Source organism: Vulpes vulpes, chromosome 3 (assembly GCF_048418805.1).
Source record: "Vulpes vulpes isolate BD-2025 chromosome 3, VulVul3, whole genome shotgun sequence".
Lineage (NCBI taxonomy): Eukaryota > Metazoa > Chordata > Mammalia > Carnivora > Canidae > Vulpes > Vulpes vulpes.
In genome coordinates this window covers 80,658,795-80,682,023 of record NC_132782.1, presented here as the reverse complement: position 1 = coordinate 80,682,023, position 23,229 = coordinate 80,658,795, and the positions used below count along the sequence as shown (strand labels likewise).

At 48.2% G+C, this 23,229-nt stretch overlaps 1 protein-coding gene across 4 annotated transcripts in view; it reads right to left on the bottom strand.

Annotated features, from left to right (window-relative positions):
* RFC2 (replication factor C subunit 2) overlaps positions 1 to 23,229 on the bottom strand; it is a 25,994-nt gene extending 2,765 nt beyond the window's left edge. The window contains exons 1-11 of one of the 4 annotated variants that reach the window (XM_072752846.1): positions 23,079 to 23,229; positions 19,672 to 19,741; positions 16,950 to 16,991; positions 16,518 to 16,624; positions 12,919 to 13,020; positions 10,744 to 10,844; positions 7,820 to 7,977; positions 7,575 to 7,640; positions 5,111 to 5,191; positions 3,222 to 3,335; positions 1,400 to 1,433 (exon numbers count right to left, since the gene is read on the bottom strand). In XM_072752846.1, the coding sequence (XP_072608947.1) occupies positions 1,400 to 1,433; positions 3,222 to 3,335; positions 5,111 to 5,191; positions 7,575 to 7,640; positions 7,820 to 7,977; positions 10,744 to 10,844; positions 12,919 to 13,020; positions 16,518 to 16,624; positions 16,950 to 16,991; positions 19,672 to 19,741; positions 23,079 to 23,221 (1,018 nt within the window). In that variant the 5' untranslated portion in view covers positions 23,222 to 23,229. Of the gene's footprint in view, positions 1 to 1,054; positions 1,434 to 3,221; positions 3,336 to 5,110; positions 5,192 to 7,574; positions 7,641 to 7,819; positions 7,978 to 10,743; positions 10,845 to 12,918; positions 13,021 to 16,517; positions 16,625 to 16,949; positions 16,992 to 19,671; positions 19,742 to 23,078 lie in introns of those variants that run through there. The other 3 variants (XM_026019633.2, XM_072752847.1, XM_026019634.2) reach the window with 3 other exon arrangements.

Below are 23,229 nucleotides of genomic sequence, written 5' to 3'. Positions count from 1 at the left end.
TGGCAGAGTGGGAGGCCAGCAGGCCCTGCCCCTCTCTGCTTCCTACAGCTCCAGAGCTTCAGGCTGGAGCTCTTGAGCCCTATGGCCAACCTTGGGCTGGGAGAGGATTTAAGGAGAGAAAAGCACATGGGCTTGCCTGGCTATTCCAGAACCATATGCAAATCTGTGGTGAGGACACACACAGCACCTTGCTGTGGCCCTTCCTGCAAGAGCTGAGAGGGCAAGAGCCAGCATGGCACACAACTGCTTCTAGACAGGAGGCCACCAATCACAGAAGTGGAGTCACCCCCAACCCCTGTAAAAACACCACTGTAACCTAACATCAGGGATCTGCTTCAGAGCAACCTGGGATGGGGTAGAGTGGTAGGGAACACACCAGACCCAAGAATGGCCAGGTGTTGCTAAAGCTGTGAAGGTGGGTGTAGATACAGAAAGTTCACTGTATCATTTTTTCTACCCTTTTTTTTTTTTTTTTTTTAAGATTTACTAATTTCAGACAGCGAGCGAGCACGACAGGGAGAGGGAGAAAGAATCTCAAGCGGACTCTGCACTGAGTGCAGAGCTTGACTCGGGGCTTGATCCCCCTACCCTGAGATCATGTCCTGAGCTGAAATCAAGAGCTGGACGCTCAACCAACTATACTACCCAGGTGCCCCCATTCTTTCTACTTTTTATAATTTAAAAAAATTAGGAAAAAAAAACAGTACCTTGTCTGGCAGGAACAATCATACAAAGTAAAACAAAGTTCACTGGGAAATTCCAAAGCACCATGCGCACACGATTGCACAGAAAAGGCCAGCTGACAGTTTTCCCAAGCATCTGTACTGCACCACTAGCCCCTGGGATTCCCGCAAGTCCTCTCTGAAGGGCTCACTGTCCCAGGCTCCTCTGAGATGTCTATCTCTGCCCCTGACCCCAGGGACTGCCCTCCCAGCTTCTAAAAGAACTGAGATTAGCTTGATCAGTCTATTATCTAAATCACCTATTCTACTGATAGGATGCTTGGGGCACTCAGAGACAGAATGCTGGTTTTCCTTGCCACCTGGCGATGCCATTTTAGTGCCAACAAAACTGTCCAGCTCTTTTATTAGCTAAGATGCCACACATGCCCAGATTGGGTGCCAAGCCCTGGAGGTTCTCTAGGGCCTCTCCACCCTGTCATCACACCCTTGAGTCTGAGATTGACTGCAGGCACTCAGGGAAGCAGTGTGATGGCCACGATCGTGTAAAAGGAAGGTGCCAAATCAGAAGGCGCGGACTCCTATCTCTCCCGGATGAGGACTCTCAGGACTCTCATCACTCCGATCAACCAGTTCTCCGCCCTAACTGGCCACCGGGGCCATTGTCTTCTGACACAACCTGGCCAGGAGCCCTGCCATCTGCAGGAGAGAGTTCACACCTTCTGCTATTTTCATATGAGTATATCCAATTTCCTGAAAAACAAAAGCAAATGTAAATCTGGTTAATAAATAAGGGAGGGCTTGATGTTTTTTTTTCACTTGAACTAATAGTTTACTTAAAATTGATGCAATGAATCAAACTTCAGCTGGAACATGAACTTGAAGTTGTCATGAGTTATGCTTAAAGTTCACTTTATTTTTTTCTAAAAGGATGTTGGTATTTCCCTCTAAGGTATTGTTTAGAAAATACCAAAAGAAAGAAAAAGAAAAAAAAAGCCAGGCTTGGAGAAAATATTAAGTACTTATAAAACACATATCTGGGCAGCCCCGGTGGTGCAGCGGTTTAGCGCTGCCTGCAGCCCAGGGTGTGATCCTGGAGACCCGGGATCGAGTCCCACATCGGGCTCTCTGCATGGAGCCTGCTTCTCCTTCTGCCTGTGTCTCTGCCTCTCTCTCTCTCTCTGTATCTCTCATGAATAAATAAATAAAATATTTTAAAAAAATAAAACAAAACACATATCTGATAAAGGACTTGAAGGCAGAGTACATAAATAAGTCTCAGACCTCAATACCAAGAAAATGACCCAATCAAGAAATCAGTAGATTTGAACAGATGCTTTGTTAGAGATTACAGATGGCAGATCAGCACACGCAAATGTGCTCAACGCCATCAGTTAGTGGAAAATGCACGTTAAAGTCATGTTGAGATACTATGACACACCTATTAGAGATTAGAGTGGCTTTAAGAGAATCAACCAGCACCTGGTTGGTTTAGTTTGTTGAGCATCCAACTCTTGGTTTCTGCTTGGGTCTCTGGGTCCTGAGATCAAGCCCTGAGTCAGGCTCTGTGCTCATGCAGAGTCTACTTGAGACTCTCTCTCCCTCTGCCCTGTGGCCCCAGCCCTGCTTTCTCTCTAAAATAAAATCTTAAAAAAAAAGAATCAACTGAACATTCCAAGGGTTGTATAGGCTGTGGATCATCTGAAGTGCTCACAGGCTGCTGGGAGAAATGCAAAATACTACAACCACTTTAGAAATCAGTTTGGCAGTTTCTTATAAAGTTAAACATACCCTGACCATCAGAACAAGCAATCCCACCTCCTGGGAAGTTTCCTAAGAAAAATAAAAACTCATGTTCACCTGCACAGTAATTCACAATTGCAAATGTTTACAGTGGCCTTACTGATGGTCACCGGAACCCACACACCCTGGTGTTCTTCAAGCGGTGAACACACACTGTGGTACACTGCTCAGCAACGAGACCACTGACAGATGCAACATGAACAAACCTGAAGTGCATTAAGCTAAGTGGAAGAAGCCAGACTCAAAAGGCTACCTTCTACTGGATTCCATGGTCATTTCCATATAACATTCTGAAAAATTCCATTCCCCCAAAGAGAGAACAGAGCGGGGGTTCCCAGCTGCTAGGGGAGGAGCTGACTGCCTACAAACGGGCACGTGTATCTGGAGGAGGAATTATAAACAACTGTTCAGACCTAGGTTGTGGCCTTTAAATGATAGAACTCTTTGGTCAACAGAAGGCACCGGAGAGGCTGCATTTTAATCTATGCAAACTATGCCTCAATTAACTGAGGGTAAACAAATTGATCTTGAATGAAGAGAGCCCCTTTAAGAAACCCAAGGCCACTGACTGGTACATCAGGCTTAAAGCAACTCCCAGTCCCAGGCATGAGCTGCCTGCCTCTGCTGTGGTTGGGACGCTCACTGAGCATTGTCCAGAGGCCAGACCTGTGCACAAACAGAACAGAGCACAGCGTGGCCCACCTTCCCCAGAAGAGCCACTGCTGTCCTCTCACTGACCTTGATAAACTCCAGTTTCAAGTACTCTGCCATTTGGAAGGTCTTACACACTCGAAAAATGTTGCCAATGATGTCTTCTGGCGAATAGCCCAGATGCCACAGGTGAGCAAGAATCTAGACAGAGAAGAACCGCTGGGTGACAAAGGGTAAGGGGGTGGGGGGTGCGGAGGGACACACGAGGTTGAAGCCACACCAGTCTTGGGCCTATCCCATGGCAGGGAGAGGACACCATCCTCAGCAACCCAGCCATCTTTTTTTTCTTTTTTTAATATTCATTCATGGGAGACACAGAGAGGCAGAGACATAGACAGAGGGAGAAACAGACTTCCTGCGAGGAGCCCACTGTGGGACTTGATCCAGGACTCCAGGATCAGGACCTGAGCCAAAGGCAGAGGTTCAACCACTGAGCCACCCAGGTGCCCCTCAACCCGGCCAGCTGATGGAGCTGCTGGGAGGCCATGGCCTGCAGACCTCCTGGGGGTCACTGGAGCTTCCCAACAGGTAGAGACAGGATTGCAAATGTCTTATTTTTTACTTATTCAATTTTTTTAACAGTGGGCTTGAACTCAGGATCCTGAGATTAAGAGTCACATATGCTACCAACTGAGGCGGTCAATAGACTGCACCCCAATGTCACAAATGTTTCAGAATTTATTGCTTGGTATTGCTTGGCACCTGGGGAGGCTCAGTAGGTTAAGCATCTGACTCTTGGTTTCAGGTCAGGTCCTGACCTCAGGGCCATGGGACCAAGCCCTATGTCAGGCTCCAAGCTCAGCACAGAGTCTGCTTGTCCCTCTCCCTCTGCCCCTCCCCCTGCTCACTCACGCCCTCTCTTTCTCTCTCATAAAAAATAAAATAAAATCTTTAAAATGTATTGCATGGTCTACTACGGCACCCATGTGGCATCTTAATCCAAGGCTCCTAAAAAGCTGTATTAATCATCCCAGTGAGTATGAGGGAAGAGGGAGACCATGTGTCTGCTGTGCTCTCTGAGCTGCCAGGCACGAGGCACACCCGCTGCAGGCCTAGCCTCCACCAAATCTTCACTGGGGCTGGAGCAGAGTCCTCTCAGCCCCCACCTGATTTGCCCCAGTTCCAACCCCACCCAGCCCACTCAGACTGCAGGGTATCACCTCTGCTCTGGCATCTCGGGGTGGATGCTGGGGGGCACGGAAGCTGTGTTCATAAATCTGAAGGCTGCCCTCGGGCCAGGTGCCTGGGTCTCTGCCTTGGGCTCCTTGCCCTACCTTTTGGTATCTCATTACATCTCGTCCTGCCCTAAATCCAGTCCACTTCTGGTCTAGTTTGGTGGGAGCAGGGGGGAGGAAAACCTGCTGGGATTAGACCAATGGCCTTAAATCACACCACTGCCACCCTTGTGGACTTGAGGGTCATCTGGACTGTGATGATGGCCCCTGTGATCTGCACATGGTGCCCGGCTCCACGGAGGCTGGAGCCCTGGGTCCTGCCTCTCCTGGATGACCAGGCACCCCTGTGTCCCAGAAAGTCATTCCCACATTCCTCAGGGGGACAGAGGGCTAAGTCTCCCTCAGCAGGCAGACAGACTGTGTCTCAGAAACGTAAGGAGTTGGGCTGGTCTTTCCTCAGGTCTTGGGGGGACAGAGCTCCCTTGTGGAGGATATAATTATAGGACAGTGATGTGACTCTTAATTGCAGGTTGAGTGCTTGTCAATAGTGTGATTTAGAGTGAGGAATCCGGCTTCCCAGAATCAGCTTCCCCCCGCCCGGAATGCACCCAACTGCTAGTATCATTTTAAGAATCCAGTGGAGCAACCCTTGTGAGGGAAGCCCCAGCACAGAGACAGGCTCCTGCTGCTCTGCTACAGAAGCAAAGGCTCCTCCGGAGTCAGGGGAGGAGGGACGCAAACCTTGTAGGCTTCATCGATGTTGGCATTCACGCAGTGCTGGATCATTTCTTTTACCAGCAAGGGGTGGGGCTCATCGCAGACCTGAGCAAATGGGAAAAGAAGGCCAGTGAGGGGCTGCGGGGACCCACCTGAGGAGGAGCCCCGATACACCCAAGTACCCAACTTCTCAGTGGGCTTTTCTCATCAAATTCTCCAGCAAACAGAATCAGGTTTGGAAACGTCCCAGTCACCACCAACTGAGTCACCAGAGTATGGCATCACCTTCCTTACTCCGGGGGCTGTGTATGTGAGGGAAGTTCTAACATTGTGGTTACAGATTTCCCAAGCACAAGGGGAGTGAACAGGGCCAACAGGAATCCTTTGCCTTATGAAGAGCCATTAGCTACACACCTTATTAGGTCACTTGGAGGATGGTGCACCCAGAACCACTCAGAATCCACTGAAGACTGGGACCACCTGGAAGCCTCCCACCTGGAATACAAACTATTCTTCTAGGGACAATGGTCCTCCACCTCAGCATGTCAGGGTGAAGAGGATCCTGGGGGTGTGCAGGCATCCCTGAGCCTGAGGCTGCCTCCCTGCCCCTCCCTCCACTGGCCTGGAGTCCACGCTCCACCCTCTACCTCAGGACCCACATTTAAAACTTCTTCCTCTTGGGACCCCTGTGTGGCTCAGTGGTTGGGTGTCTGCCTTCAACTCAGGGCATGAACCGGGATTGAGTCCCACATCGGACTTCCTGCGTGGAACCTGCTTCTCCCTCTGCCTGTGTCTCTGCCTCTCTCTGGGTCTCTCATGAATAAATAAATAAAAAATTTAAAAAAAAAATAAAAATAAAACTTCTTCCTCTTCTTATTTTTTTAAAGTAGTCTCCATGCTGAGCTTGAACTCACAACCCTGAGATCAAGACCTAAAATCAAGAGTCAGCATTCTACTGACTGAGCCACTCAGGCACCCCCTCTCATTTACTTTTATTTTTTTAAAGATTTTATTTATTTATTCATGAGAGACCAGAGAGAGAGAGAGAGAGAGAGAGAGAGAGAGGCAGAGACACAGGTAGAGGGAGAAGCAGGTTCCATGCAGGGAGCCTGACGTGGGACTCAATCCCGGGTCTCCAGGACCACGACCCGGGCCAAAGGCGGTGCTAAACCACTGAGCCACTCGGGCTGCCCTCATTTACTTTTAAAGGAAACCCTTTTGCTCTCTCCCACAGCCCCATGAGCCCTGGAACTTCTCTTCCTAGCTCAGTCAACTTCCCTCAGAAATCTTGCTTTCCAGAGACGCCTGGGTGGCTCAGTGGTTGGGCATCTGTCTTCAGCCCAGGGTGTGATCCTGGAGTCCTGGAATCAAGTCCCACATTGGGCTCCCTGCATGGAGCCTGCTTCTCCCTCTGCCTGTGTCTCTGCCTCTCTCTCTCTCATGAATAAATAAATAAAAATCTATATATTAAAAAAATCCTGTTTTTCATAGCCCTAGAAGGTCTGCTCCAGGATGGCTCAGAACCTGAACTGTCTAGAGACTAAGCAAGTTCCCTGAGTGTCCTTGAAAACACATTCACCACCAGGGGCTAAATGGGCTTTCAACACCACTCTCTCTCTCTCTCTTTTTTTAAGATTTTATTTATTTATTCATGAAAGACACAGAGAGAGAGAGAGAGGCAAAGACACACGAAGAGAGAAAAGCAGGCTCCATGCAGGGAACCCGACACGGGACTCGATCCCGGGACTCCGGGATTACGCCCTGGGCCGAAGTCAGGCACCAAACCGCTGAGCCACCCAGGGATCCCCACAACACCGCTCTCATTACCCACAAACTGGCTAAGAAACAGATAGGGTCTGAATGTGTGGACAGCCCTACCCAGTTTTTACTCTCAAAGAAGGGGGAAACTGGGACACCTGGGTGGCTCAGCAGTTTGGCACCTGCCTTTGGCCCAGGGTGTGATCCTAGAGACCCGGGATCGAGTCCCATGTCAGGCTCCCTACATGGAAGCTGGTTCTCCCTGTGCCTATGTCTCTGCCTCTCTCTCTCTCTCTCTCTCTCTCTGTGTCTCTCATGAATAAATAAATAACATCTTCAAAAAAAAGGGGGGGGGGGGGACTAACTGATCTCCAAAATAGCCAAGTTGTTAGGATGGGGCAGCCAGTTGTCCACAGTATTCCCTGGAGAATAACCCTTGGGCAATGTGGGGAAAGTGGGAATCTCTGTCCCTCGGGCAACAGGAGCCTTGCACCCTCTCCAGCAGCAGGACAATCTCGGGGGTGGGGGGTGGGGCAGCGGGGTGTTGTGTCCTTGGCCACCAGATCAGAGAACATCAGGATGGGGGGCTGCTCCCGAGACCCTCCTGACTGCACAGGGCACACAAGGGTCCCAGCACAGCTGCAGGTCTGTCCAGGGGTTCCCAGTGCTGCCCACCGACCATCACTAACCCTGCTTTGCAGAACCACCTGGGGCCCATGGGCTCCTGTACCTTGAACACGTTCTCGCTGTTAATAAAGCCGAATCCTGAGAAAGTCGACTGCACGTTGTTGAGTGCCTGTGGACGAGCAAGCGTGCTTTGGGGGCAATGCTCAGTCCTGGCCTCCCCTCACCCCTGGAATCCGAGTAGAGCCTCCTCCTCCCGAGTCCCCAGTGAGCAGGGTCTCTGGTCTCTGCACCAGGACCATGCCCCACTTCCCCCCAGAACCGGGTGCCTGTGGCCTAGGGGGTATGCACCTGCCGCATGTCTCCCTGCGCCGTGAAGATGACGGCCTCCAGGCCATCATCGGTGTAGGGCACTTTTTCCTGCTCCAGGACAGTCAGCAGCCGGGCGAGAACCTGGGCGTCACTCAATTTCGTGTAGCGGAGGACTGCACAGCGGGACTGAATGGGCTCTGATGGAGACACAAGGGTGGGGGTCCCCACAGAGGCCAGCACATCCCCAAGAGCCCTCCAGGACCCCTTTGGCAGCCCAGTGCTAGGAAGCTGGGGCACAGGACATGCTGGCCCCACGCTCCCTCCCCAGTGGGTGCTCAAGGCTGGTTTCAAAGCAGAAACAAGAGGACCCGCCCAGCACTGCCTCCAGATGGCCTTGGCTAGACACAGCTTCCAGAAGGGGAAGAGACCCTCCAGGATAGAGACACATGCCACAGCCCACAGCTGAGTCAAGGCTAGGCTTCTGCTCACTGTGTATGCTGGGTGTCAATACCCAGCGGGACCAGGATGAGCATGGGACATGTGGGTGGTTTCTGTAAGGCTACAGTCAAGGGCAGAGAGCCACTAGAGAGGCAGATGCAGAATTCTGGAAGCTGCCCCGTCCCTCACTTTAGACTATGACAACAGCTTCTCCAGGATCTCTCAGGCCCCATGTGGTCTCTCTGTGTTCCATCCTTTGTGCTCACACAGGCTTTCAAGGAATGCACTCCTGTAAGTTTATGTGCATCAAAGAAATCTGAGAGTCCTGAGAGTTAGCCCATTTCAATTTATCTGAAATCAGGAACCTCTACTGAGGAACCATAATTACATATTTGGCTTATCAGCTCAGATAAGAGGAAGACTGATAGGTTTGTATTTAAAAGCAATTAATATTCCAGCTAAAGTAGAAGCATCCTTTAGCTCATTTTTCTCTCATGAGGAGTGTCAAAAGCTGAGTTCACAGAATTTATTATTTTTTAAGTAGTCCCTATACCCAAGGTGGGGTCTGAACTCACCACTCCAAGATCAAGAGCCACATGCTCTTCTGACTGACCCAGTCAGGCGCCCCAGAGTTCACAGAATTTAAATGCATGTCAGAATAAAGCAGCATGGCCTTCCTCAGAACAAGAGTGTCTCTCTCTTCACTGAAATGAGTCCAGGACCCAAACTGATGTTTGAGTTAAAAAATCAACTCTGGGAGCACCTGGGTGGCTCAGTCAGTTGGGTATCTGCCTTCAGCTCAGGTCATGATCCTGGGGTCCTGGGATCAAGCCCTGCATCCAGCTCCCTGCTCAGTGGGGGTCTACTTCTCCCTTTCCCTCTGCCTCCCTCCCCTCCCGGTTCATGCTGTCTCACTCTCATTAATTAATTAATTAATTAATTAAAAGAAAGAAAGAAAGAAAGAAAGAAAGAGAAAGGAAGGAAGGAAGGAAGGAAGGAAGGAAGGAAGGAAGGAAGGAAGGAAGGAAGGAAGGAAGGAAGAAAAATCAACTCTACAGCAGAGTACTTGGCTGGCTCGGTCACGAGAGCATGTGACTCTTGATCTCAAGGCTGAGTTTGAGCCATGCTAGGTGTAGAGATTACTCAGAAATAAATTTCTCCAGTGATTTCATTCATATATCTATTGTATCTGTTTAGAAATTTAAAAAAAAAAAACAAAAAACGGGATATCTGGGTGGCTCAATGATTTAGCACTTGCCTTCAGCCTAGGGTGTGATCCTGGAGTCCTGGGATCGAGTCCCACATCAGCTCCCTGCATGGAGCCTGCCTCTCTCTCTGCCTGTGTTTCTGCCAATCTTTCTATCTCTTATGAATAAATAAATAAAATTAAAAAAAAAAAAGTCAGAAAAAAAAAAAAAGTCAGGATGCTGTTTGTATCAGCAAAATTGACAAGGGAGGGCCAGGGTTTTCTCTGCCCACAGCAGTAGGCAGTGTCAAATCAATAACCAAACTTGTGGATGCACAGCCCTATGCGAAATGCATTTGGGGAGGTCTCTAAATATGATGCTACTCCTGGCCTCAGAGTTGTTACCACCCTGGTAGTATCCTGAGGGTCGAGCATGTTCTCCTTCAATGCTGTATGTTCCCCACTAGCACCATACAGAACAGACTAAATGTTTGCTCAATGATGACTGAACAGGTTAATGAAGAGATGATGAGCATCTGACGCAGGTGGAAGGACACCAAAGGAATCCTGGTGACATGGCAAGCCTGCTGAGGCTGGGAATCAGGACCGTGCAGTGTCGCATGGCTAATCACAGGCTTAACTGCAGCTGTGCAGTGGCCTGGGTGAAGGGTAAGTCCGGGGGCTGAGCTTTAGCAGGGCGGGGTGATGTGAGAGAGCGGTGAGAAATGGTGAGGGAAATAAAGCAGACTGGGTTCGCAGTGCGTATCACAAAGGGAAGAAAGTGCAACCAGCAGGAAGCTGAGACGGGTGGGGGACAAATGGGTGAGGAAGCAGAGAGACTTCCAGGAAGGGAGGGACAGGCGCCAGGTCAGAGCAGATTGATGGGGAAGCCTTCACTGGTGAGGCAGTCCCTGGTGATGACAACACACCATGTGCTGATGGGAGTGTGTGCTAAGTGCTCAGAACACACCGGAAGTGCAAGAGCACGTCTGGAGCAAGTGACCATGACAGGATATCGAAATGTCATGTGTGCCTGTGATGGTGCAAAGGTCAGACAGACCTGGGGTTCCAGGCCCAGCCCTTCCACTTGCTTGTGTGACTATGGGCAAACTACTCAACCTCTCTGGGCTCCAGTTTTCTCATCTTGAACGTGGAGCCAGTAACACCTTCATGTAGAATAACATAAGATTAAATGAAAGAGTTGATTCTGTAGTGCTCAGCCCATGGGAGGCAATCAAAAAGCCCCTACTCAAAAAAAAAAAGCCCCTACTCTTCTGTTGCCAAAGGGCCCATGTGAGCACCATGAGGGGACCCCAAGCCACCCAGAGGTGACCCTTACCTATGATTTTATCCGAAGCATTACAAGCAAGAGCAAAGCGAGTCGTTTTGGAGTAGATTTCCATGGTTCTCCTCAAGGCTTGCTGGGCTCCATCAGTCATGCTGAGAAGAAAACAACAGGGGGGCATTTTGCATCTGGGACACAGGGTACACTGGAAACAAATCCCACCCTAGAGAGCCTGGGCACCCTGAAGTCCAGACTGAGCATGCTTAGCTGCTCTCCAGGACCCCAGGTGGGTCTTCCACAGGCAGGCTGCATGCAGGTGGAGCAGAGGGCAGAGACCCTGCAGTCAGGCTGCCCCGGTTCGTCTCACAGAAACTCAACTTGTGAGATCTCAGGAAACTATCTGAGCTTGGAGATATGGAGGGTGGGCGGGGTGTAGATGGCAAAATGGGTAAAGGGGAGTGGGAAATAGAGGCTTCCAGCTTTGGAATCAATAAGTCACAGGTATGAGAGGTACAGCATAGGGATGCCTGGGTGGCTCAGTCAGTTAAGCATCTGACTTGCTTTCAGCTCACATCATGATCTCCAAGCATCAGGCTCAGCACAGAGTCTGCTTGAGATTCTCCCTCTCCCTCTGCCTCTCCCCCAACTTGTGCATGTGCATTCTCTCTCTCTAAAACAAACAAGTAAAAATCTAAGAAATAAATGTTAGCTGCATAAATGTTAGCTGCAACATCACTATTATGTTCCAGTAAAACACAGTGGGCATACGGATGCCCATAGTGGTTAGTGGGCATCCACACTATAAAATATAATATAGCAATCAAAGACTGTTTGCAACAAGACTATAGTAACATGGAATGCTTTTTTACATTAAAAGAAAAAATAAGGATACAAAAATTATGTTATGATCTCAAGTATATGAAAATGCAAAGGGTAGAAAACAAGGAGACTAAACCAAGATATGAACAAAATTTTGTGTTTTCTTTTTTTAAGATATCTATTTATTCATTTGTTCATTCATTCATTCATTCATTCATTCATTCATTCATTCATTCATGAGACACACACACAGAGAGGCAGAGACACACAGGCAGAGGGAGAAGCAGGCTCCTCGCAGCGAGCTGATGTGGGACTCAATCCCAGGACCTCAGGATCATGCCCTGGGCCGAAGGCGGATGCTCAACCACTCAGCCACCCAGGTGTCCCAAGCCACCCAGGCATCCCTGTATTTTCTTCATTTAACATCATCTCAAACTTCTCATTTATACCAGTGATGGTTGTACAACATTGTGGATGTACTAAATACCACCAAACTGAACACTTTGTTATTTAGAGAGAGCTAGCACGACTCAGGGCAGGGGCAGAGGGAGAGTCTTAAGCAGGCTCCACTCCCAGTGTGAAGCTTGGAGGCTGATGGGGGGCTCGCTCTCACAACCCTGAGATCACTTCCTGAGCAGAAATCAAGAGTCGGATGCTTAACCAGTTCTCTGCCACCCGGGTGCCCCTGAACTATACACTTTAAAATGGTTAAAATGGGGGTTGAGGAGTGCGCCTGGGTGGCACAGTCAGTTAAGCGTCAGCCTTTGGCTCAGGTAATCAGGATCCTGGGATCAAGCCCCATGTCCAGGTCCCTGCTCAGTAGGGAGTCTGCTCTTCCTCTGCCCCTCCCCACACTTGTACACATTCTCTCTCTCAAAAAAATAAAATCTTTTTAAAAAAATGGGTTAAGGGCAGCCCCGGTGGCTCAGCGGTTTGGTGCCGCCTTCAGCCCAGGGTGTAATCCTGGAGACCCAGGATCAAGTCCCACATCGGGCTCCTTGCATGGAGCCTGCTTCTGCCTCTGCCTGTGTCTCTGGCCTCTGCCTCTCTCTCTCTCTCTGGTCTCTCATGAATAAATAAATAAAATCTTAAAAAAAAAAAAGGGTTAAAATGATAAATTTCATGTCATGCGTATTTTGCCAGAGTAAAAAATATATATAATTGAAATTATTCACACGATACTGGAATAGACACAGTAACCAACGTTGTCAGTCATCTTAGACAAATGCTTGTAAATTACTAGGTAAAGATAAGGTTTAAGGCTCAGGTGCTGTTAAATTGCTTTTTGAAGATGTGATAAGCCAGTCTGCCACCAAAGTGCAAAGGTGAGAGAGCTTTTCCCTCCTGCTTTAATAAAGCCTGATAAGAGACAGAAATAAAGGTCAGTATGTACTTGGCAAAGCACTCTACCTGTCAGCCTCATCCAGGATGATGATCTTGTGCCGCCCTTTGGGAAGGGTGACTTTCTGCTGGGCAAACATCTTGATTTTGTTCCTCACAACATCGATGCCCCTGAAACAACAAGGCATAATTGTATGGTCACCTTCTGAGATCCAGGTACCTTCAGGGGGTCTTCTCACCCCCAGGACACCACCACAGATACAATTTTAGTGTTTAAGTTTGGGGTCTTCTCACCCCCAGGACACCACCACAGATACAATTTTAGTGTTTAAGTTTTCTGGGCAACTCTCACTATTTATAAGGATTAACGTTTCAGGGATCCCTGGGTGGCTCAGCGGTTTAGTGCCTGCCTTTGGCCCAGGGTATGATCCTGGAGACCTGGGATCGAGTCCCACATCAGGCTCCCTGCATGAAGCCTGATTCTCCTTCTGCCTGTGTCTCTGCCTCTCTCTCTCTCTGTGTGTGTCTCTCATGAATAAATAAATAAAATCTTTAAAAAAAAATAAGGATTAACATTTCAATACTTTTATTCCTTCTTGGAGGTCTTCCAAAACACAAAGATAAAATTTACTTATTCCTTCTGATAGCATGAAAGTTCACCAGATCCCTTTCTGAGATACATCGCAGGGTCTCAGTGACCTTATTCTTCCTGTATCTTGAAACAAAATAGCAATGTCATCATCCTAGTGACTATTTCCTTGTTTCTTATCAATTCCTTATCAATTATTCACAACTATGCTAAAAAAATAAGATGAAAGTCATAAGAATACACAACATTGCTGCGCTTGCCTAGGATGGTGTGGTAGAGGGAAAACTGTCCCTATTGCCCCATCCTCCAATGTTTTGTGTCACTAGGGGTCTGCATTCTCTTTCTAGAAGACATAAAAGAAGTTCAAATACACCATCTTTGTTATTTTTTAAAGCATTCACTAACCGCAGCTGAAAATTCAAAACTTTTTCATTTTCCACCCACAAAAGATGGAAACAAATGACAGAGAACATTCCACATTATTGGACACATCAAAAAATAACCATAGAGAGACAAAGAGCAGCACTCTGGATGCTAACAAGGACAGTGAAACTGACCACAGTCAGCCTCAGACTATGTGCTTCTCCAATGCCAAAATCACGGGTGAATTTTCTCAAACTTTAGCATCAAGAAGTGAATAAGACAGATCTAAGGACAAAGAATAAATATGTTTTTATCCAGTTAGTCACTCAACAGGAAGGACTTCATTCCCCAATATATCTTCTGACATGAATGTGGACCATCCTGTTTTGCTAATGCATGTGACTATTCTCTCATCTTTTAAGATGCTTGCTTGCCCACCAACATTTACAGGGTAGCTGGCAGTGATCAAAAGCTAAAGGCAGGTATGTATACAAATGGGATTGGAAGTAAAGAGATGGAAAAACAAAATTATTGTATTGATCATTATAATGGGTGTTCATCAAATTAAGCTGGAACTATTTTACCATTATGGGCCATTCTCTCAAAATTATGAGCCACTGGTTCTTAGAAGTAGTGAGTTTGGGGGCACTTCGGTGGCTCAGTCAGTTAAGAACTCTGACTCTTGGGACATCTGGGTAGCCCAGTGGTTACCATCTGCCTTCGGCTCAGGGCATGATCCTGGAGTCCCAGGATCAAGTCCCACATCAGGCTCCCACAGGGAGCCTGCTTCTCCCTCTGCCTGTGTCTCTGCCTCTCTCTGTGCCTCTCATGAATAAATAAATAAATCTTTAAAGAAAAAAAAACGGAAGAGATTAAAGCACTGAGAACCACATCCTCAAGGAATAATCAAAGGCAGATTGCAGACATTTTATTCAACAGTTCCTTGTTTTCTAATCCTCTACTGTTGTTTTGTGTGTGTGTGTTTTTTAAGATTTTATTTATTTATTCATGAGAGACAAAGAGAGGAGGGGGGCAGAGACACAAGCAGAGGGAGAAGCAGGCTCCATGCAGGGAGCCCGACGTGGGACTTGATCTCGGGTCTCCAGGATCACGTCCTGGGCTAAAGGCACCACTAAACTGCTGGGCCACAGGGGCTGCCCCCTCTACTGGTTTGTATCTGAAGAGTGAACAGCATCTCACGCCCATCGGGATGACCACCACCACCAGCAACAACAGAAAACAAATGTTGGTGCAGATGTGGGGAAATCACATACTCTCAGGGAGCATGGCAACTGACACAGCCGCCACAGAAAACAGTGTGGCACTTCCACAGAAAATGAAACAGAATTGCCAAAAATAACTCAGCAGTCCCCTTCCTGAGTATGTGTCTGAGATATATGAAGCAGGGTCTCACAGACCTGTCTGTACACCCCTGTTCATGTGAGCATTATTCAGTATTCACAGCAGCCAAAAAATGAAAGCAACACAGTGTCCAAGACACATGAACAGATAAGTAAAATGTGGTGGTCTCTCTACACAGTGGGATACTAGTCAGCCTTAAAAAGGAAGGGAATTCTTTTTTTTTTTTTTTTTTTAAGATTTTATTTATTTGAAAGCGAGTGAGCATGAACTGGGGGAGGGTGGGGAAAGGGAGAGGGAGAAGCAGGCTCTCCATTGAGCAGGGAGCCTGATGTGGGGCTCAATCCCAGGACCCTGAGATCATGACCTGAGCCAAAGGTAGACATTTAACCAACTGAGCCACTGAGGTGCTCCAAAAAGGAAGGGCATTCTGACACCTGCTCCATCATGAAGAACCTTGAGGCCATTATGCAGAGTGAAGTAGGCCAGTTACAAAAAGACAAATACTGTATGATTCCACTTAGATGAAGTCCCTAAAAGAGTTAAGTTCATAGAAACAGAAACAAGGATGGTGGTTGCTAGGGCTAGAGAGAGGGGGAAACAGAAAGTTATTTGTTTCATGGATATACAGTTTCAGTTCTGCAAATGGAATGAGTTCTGGAGATGGTTGCACAACAGTGTGAAAGTATGCAACACTGCTGAACTGGGCATTTAAAAATGCTGACGTTTGGGCAGCCCGGGTGGCCCAGCGGTTTAGCGCCACCTTCAGCCCAGGGTGGGATCTTGGAGACCCAGGTTCGAGTCCCACATTGGGCTCCCTGCATGGAGGCTGCTTCTCCCTCTACCCCTCGCCCCCATCTCTCATGAATAAATAAATAAAATATATTTTTTTAAATGCTGACATTTAATGGAATGTGTATTTTACTCCAATTAAAAATAATTTTTAAAACTTTCATTAAAGGAGCGCCTGGGTGGTATAGTCAGTAAGCATCCGACTCTTGGTTTCCACTTAGGCTACGGGATTGAGCCCCAAGTTGCCCTCCGTGCTTGATGGGAAGTCGGCTTGAGATTCCCTCTCCCTTCGCCCGTCTCCCACAGGTGTATACATACACACTCTCTCTCAAATAAATAAGTAAATCTTAAAAAACAAAAAAACTTCATTAAAAAATAAAGTAAACCAGTAACAGTGCTCAGGATGCCACGTGGATAGGCAAGTGATGGCCATTCTTGTTCATAGGGAAGGATCAAAGGAAAACACAAAGCTGGGAAGTAAACCCCAAGGAAAAGGTGGTTTCTATGACAACTCAAGACTTCAAACGCTTGCCACCCTTCATGTAGCCCTAACTCCTAGGCATACCTGTCATTTGAGGCATTGAGCTCCAAAACAGCATCCTTGAGCGCTGGGCCCAACAGGGCACGGGCCAAACACAGGATGCTGGTAGTTTTGCCGGTCCCCGGGGGGCCCTAGGGAGGAGATCGAAAGGGCTACAGGCCAGCAGAATGAGCTTGCCTTAGCTCGCCTTAGCTCCCAAGTTACTGCTCCCCAATCTGTTGGGTGTTCACCTTCCCTTCGAACCTCCACCCCGACCCACAGCACACTCCAAATCGACACAGACACCAACCCACAGGCCTCCCGATCCAACAGAGCACAATGCTTCCCTCTGCCAAGGGGAATGGCAAGGGCTCTGGGGGCCAGGGGCCTCTCTGACGAGGAAGCTCTGTGCACTTAAGCTCTTGGAGGGAAAGTGAAACTCTAAGATCACCAACAGGGCCCCAAGGGGGTACTTACAGCGATGATAATATTGGGCACGTTCCCTTCCTTTGCAAAGACCTGAAGGAAGAAATATGCATCAGAAGTGGTTAATCTGCGGGGCACCTGGGAAGCTCAGTGGATAAGCATCTGCCTTTGGCTCAGGGTGTAATCCCAGATTTCTGGGTTAGAGTTCCACATCGGGCTCCCCACAGGAAACCTGCTTTTCCCTCTGCCTCTCTCTCAAGAGTAAATAAATAAAAATATATATTTTTAAAAAGTGGTTAATCTGCAGACCTGAGGTGCCAAGCCTCCTCGGCCACACAGACGAGTTTAGGGACATGGCCACAGGGTTCTCCATGTGGATACCCCACAGAACTCTCTCCTCTGCATATTCAGAACCAACGTCCTCATTCCCCCTCATGCCCGAGGCCCTACCCATGCTTCCCCTCACCTAGGCTGTCCATGCCATCAACTCTACTGCCTACACCAGGAACCTAGAGGTCATGGTCATCCTTGACTGGGGCCTCCTCCACTCCCCATGCCCCAAACAGCACCTCAGTTACAGAGGCTTGGCCATTTCCTTTCCTCTATCTCCATGTCCTTTTCTTCAGCCCCACTGCTACTTACTTCACCAATTACCTCTCATCTGGATGGCTTTGAACTGGCCCTTAATTGGTCTCCTGGCTTCTAATCCTGCCCCACGCCCATACACTTTCCCTACTATAAACACAACCAATTTCCTAGGATACCCATCTATTAAAACATTTGCACCTGACTGAAGCCCCTGGCGGACTCCTTCCTGCCCTGTGAGGCCCAACCCTTAAACAGGGCTCAGGAGACCATGCCCACCTCACCAGCTCATTTCTTACACACCCCAATACATAAACTCTACAGCCTTGTTATTCTGTGGGCTCCATGGACCCAGAGCACCCGGATCCCCCAGGAGCCTGTTAGAAAAATGCAGACTCTCTGGCCCCGCTCCAGAAATTTGGGTCCGGATCTGCATTTTTAACAAGATCCCGCAGGCAAATTCATATACCCATTAATGTCTAGAAAGCACTACTCTGTATTCCAATCAGATGGTACCACCCTCCCATAGCTCCCACCCACTGCCAACAAGCTAAGCCCTCTCACCTCTGGGCCTTTGCATATGCTATTCCTGCTGCCTTCCCTCCCTCTGCTCCTGACACCCAAGTCTGATTAACTTTCACTTACTTAGCTCTGCTGTCCCTTTTTCCATTTGAGAACTAAGACACTGTGAGCAGGTCAACTCTTCCCATGTGCATCCAGAGCACCCCGTACCTCCTCTGGCAGAGTGCTCATCACAGTACCTCTTGACTTTAGCCTCTATGAGACTAAATCACACAGGCAGGGGTTGTGTCTATTTTGTTCACTGTTATATCAACAGCTCCTAACGTCATACCATACCTGGCCAGGAAATACTTGTAAAATGAATACATTTGTAGAATAAATATCTTGGCAGCTGTTAAAGTCTAAGGCCCAATTACTGCAGAGACTGCTTCCATCATGTCTCAATTAGCTGGGCTTCTAGATTCTGACTAAAGACCTCTAGTGCTAGGATTTCAAAGCTTGCTATATTGTGAATACTCCTACTTGTTCCTGTCATCCTGAAGTAGGCTGTGTCCTGTCACTTAGGCCTTCTAGGCAGGGGTTGGCAAACTATAATGAAGGAGTGTTGGGGCGAAGTGAGAGGTAATCCAGCCTGAGGTCTGGTTGTTTAAGATTTATTTACTTGATAATAGTGAAAGGGAATATAAGGGAAGGGAGAAGAAATGTGTGGGAAATATCAGAAAGGGAGACAGAACATAAAGACTCCTAACTCTGGGAAACGAACTAGGGGTGGTGGAAGGGGAGGAGGGCGGGGGGTGGGGGTGAATGGGTGACGGGCACTGAGGGGGGCACTTGACGGGATGAGCACTGGGTGTTATTCTGTATGTTGGCAAATTGAACACCAATAAAAAATAAACTTATTATTAAAAAAAAATTTATTTACTTGAGAGAGAAAGAGAAAGAGCACGAGCAGGGTGGGGCAAAGGGAGAGAGAGAGAGAAAAAATCCCAAGCAAAATTCCCATGACCCGGAGATCATGACCTGAGCCGAAACTAAGAGTCCAACGCTGAACTGACTGTGCCACCCAGGTGCCCCTGGACCTGTTTTTATAAGCCTCCTAGCTAGGAATGATTTTTGTTTCTTTCTGTTTTGTTTTGTTTTTTTAAGATTTTACTTATTTATTTGAGAGAGAACACAAGCAGCGAAGGGGGAAGGGCAGAGGGAGAGGGAGAGCAGATTCCCCGTTGAGCAAGGAGCCAGATGCAGGGCTCAATCCCAGGACCGAGATCGTGACCTGAGTTGAAAGCAGATGCTTAACTGACTGAGCCACCCGGGCGGCCCAATTTTTATGTTTTTAAAGGATTGTTTAAAAAATTAAGATTATTGGACAAAGGCATTATACAGTTTACAAAGTCTCAGATATCTACCAGTTGGCCTTTACAGAAAAGGTTTGCCATCCCGGCTCTAGAACCATAGGTCAGAGAACCCACCCCAATAACCTAGTGCTTGAAAAATGTGAAGTTAGACACCATGGTTTCCAGTCTTCTCCAAACAGACTATCTCTCAATCCCTCAATCCGGATTCATGGTTCACCCCACCCCACTATCTTGGCAGCCTTCCTCCAAATGCCTCAAGCTTGTCAAAACCATGATGTGACATAAGATCATCTCTTAAAAAAATCACTCACCTCCAGCCTGCTCACTGTGTCTTCATTCCCAACAATTTCATTCAACTTTACTGGCCTGTATTTTTCAACCCTGTTTTTAAGAAAATGCATAAAGATGTTGACATGACTATTTTTACTCTGCGCAAGAACAAGCACTAAAGGGCAATCCTGAGATCTTTGTCAGAAGACTGTATACATTCAATTTAAATACAGTAAATGTTGTAGGTTTTACATTTAAAGAGGTACCCAAGTTGGGATCCCTGGGTGGCGCAGCGGTTTGGCGCCTGCCTTTGGCCCAGGGCGCGATCCTGGAGACCCGGGATCGAATCCCACGTCAGGCTCCCGGTGCATGGAGCCTGCTTCTCCCTCTGCCTGTGTCTCTGCCTCTCTCTCTCTCTCACTGTGTGCCTATCATAAATAAATAAAATAAAATTTAAAAAAAAATAAAAAATAAAAAATAAAGAGGTACCCAAGTGCCCTTTGAAAAGTGCCTAAGGATTGTACACCACAGGGTTCAAACCCGCCACGGCAGAGACACACCTGTTGTTGCTGGAGAAGGGCCAGAGTGGGCCATCTGGAGCAATGGGACACTGCAGCAGCCCGGTCTGCCCGTCACAACAGAAGCTTAGTACATGCGGCACTGATATCATCTAATCTGACAGACATGGTGCAACCCAGCCCCCTTCTCATCCCTTACCTGCCAGTTCCTGCACACTTGTGCCAGGTGCACAGCAGGGCTGGCTAGACAAAAATCATAAGCCTATCCTGTGATCCTATGAGGCTATGTGGACAGGCTAGTGGCTTTCTCAGATCAATATTTCTTTCTTTTTAAAGATTTATTTATTTGAAAACACATGCACACAAACAGGCATACGTGCACATGAGTTGGGGGAGGGGCAAAGGGAGAGAATTCCATGCAGACTCCCTGGAGCCCAGAGCCCAAGAAGGGCTGGATCTCATGACCCTGAGATCAGGACCTGAGCAGAAATCAAGAGTCAGATGCTGAACCGACTGCGCCACCCAGGCACCTCAACACTTCTCTCTTTTCAAATAAAGCAAGCTATGTTATGACTTTCTCTAGTCTGAGAACAGAAGTGGCATAGATTTGCAATGATTTGACCATCAGCACTTCCGCTGCCCTTTACTGTACTCTCTGATTTACCCTCAGCTTGCAGTCCCTGCAGGTATTTGTTCTGCTCCAGAAGCAGCTAAGTGCAAAGAAGCTTGTTTGTCACATACTATAGTAAATAAAGAGCTCTCCTCCAAGACCAGCAGAAGGAGCATGCTTGTTCCTACTCATTTCTTGTTTATACTCAGTCCTTTCCAGGTGCTGAGCACCATATAAGGAATTTGAGACCTTAAGGGGAGAAAAGAGGAAGGTAGAGAAACAAGCAAGACATCGTTCTTGCTCTAAAGGCTTTTCCTGGGTGCCTGGGTTGCTCAGGTTGGTTAAGTGTCTACCTTAGGCTCAGGTCATGATTCCTGGGATCAACCCCCATGTCAGGCTCTCTGCTCAGCGGGGAGCCTACTTCTCCCTCTCTTGCCTGCCACTCCCCCTGCTTGTGCTCTGTCAAATAAATAAATAAATAAATAAATAAATAAATAAATAAATGTTTATCTTTAAAATAGACAAAGAAATGAATGAATGAATAAAGGCTTTTCTTATCAGCAAGCACACAGAGCTTAGCAAATCTTACTATAGTGCTAAACCGGTTATATAAACCAAGGGCTGTGGAAGCTCAGAAGAGGGAGAGAGCCAACACTTGGGAATGTCAGGCACTGAAATTTGAACTGGACTATGAACATGGCAAACATGCTCCTCCTTCAGGGCCTTCACAGGGGCTCCTCCTGCCTGAAAGCTTTCTCCACATCACCACATGGCTCACTCCTGAGTTCAGGTCTTTGCTGAAATTAGCTCATTAAAGGCCGTCACTGACCACCACTGTCATTTTACTTTATGCCACCTATCATCATCAAATATACTGCATATCTATTGGGTTTATTCTTTATTCTTTCCCCATGAAATGGAAGCTCATGGCAGCAGTGTTTTGTTTTTTAAAGATTTTATTTATTTATTCATGAGAGACACACAGAGAGAGACAGAGACACAGGCAGAGGGAGAAGCAGGCTCCATGTAGGAAGCCTGATGCAGGACTCGATCCCAGGACCCCAGGATCATGACCTGAGCAGAAGGCAGATGCTCAACCACTGAGCCACCCAGATGCTCCAGCAGAGTGTTTTGTATAATGAAATATCCTAAGCATCTAAAGTAGTGTTGTGCATAAAAAAATATAACTCGAGCCACATGTGTAATTTTACACTTTCTGTGGCCACATTAAAAACTAAAATGAGGGCAGCCCGGGGGGCTCAACGGTTTAGCCCAGGGCCTGATCCTGGGGCCCAGAATCAAGTCCGACGTCAGGCTCCCTGCGTGGCGCCTGCTTCTCCCTCTGCCTGTGTCTCTGCCTCTCTCTGTGTCTCTCATGAATAAATGAAATCTTAGAAAAAAAAAAAAAAAAGAAGTAAAATGAGGGGCAGTTGGGTGGCTCAGTTGGTTAGGCCTATGCCTTTGGCTCAGGTCATGATCTTCTGGTCCTGGGATAGAACTTTGCATCCAGGCTCTGGGATCAGTGGGGAGTCTGCTTCTCACCCCCACCTGCGCACTCTCTCTCTCTCTCCCTCCCTGAAATAAATTAAAAAACTGGTTTTGTTTTTAAGTAAAAATGGGTGAAAGTTAATTTTATTAACAATTTACTGACCCTAATATATTCAAAAGATTATCATTTTCAACATGTAATCAATGTAATAATTACGAATGAGATTTTTTTTTTATACTAAGTTCTGGAAATCGGGTGTATTTTGTACACCATCAGCCCATTCGGACCAGCCTCATTTCCATTGCTCTCAACGGCCTCAAGGGGCCAGTGGCTGGGGGACTGGACAGTGCAGCCGTGGATGGATGGGCCAGTAAGGTGTACTGCTCTCCATTTAGGTATCCGGTCAGGAGAGGGGTGGGTTGGCGGGATGGGCACTCAAGGAGGATGGAGGAGTGGGCCCGAAGGGGATGGCCTACACCACACCTGCGCCCGGGGCAGGTGGCTGTCCAGGTCACCTGCTGCTCCCGGATGCCCAGGACGTGCCTGCAGCACACCACCCCGAGTTCCGACCCACCCCGCACCCGACGCTTCCCGCCAGGCGCTGAGTGGGCGGCGACGATCACAATCAGCACAATTAGAACCCGCTTCCAGAGTTCAGACCGCCCACCGTGCAGCCCAGGCGGGGCCGAGGACGCGCGTCGCTGGCCTTCTCCAAATCCGCAGCTACTCGGGGCCACCCCGCGGCCTCCCGCCCGGAGTTCCCGCAGGACACGGCCCGCCAACGCGCCCACCCACGCCCAGAGCACCCATCACTTATGGCGGGGCCCTCACCACGGCAGTTCGTAGTGGCCGGTGCTGCCCGGGGCCTTGCTGGAGGCGGGCGGAGGGTCCTGGGGCCCGCGCTCCCCCGCGCCACCGCCGCTCTCCTGCACCTCCATTCTTCCCGCGCCGGAGGCCCCGCCCCATGACGCCATCACGTAGG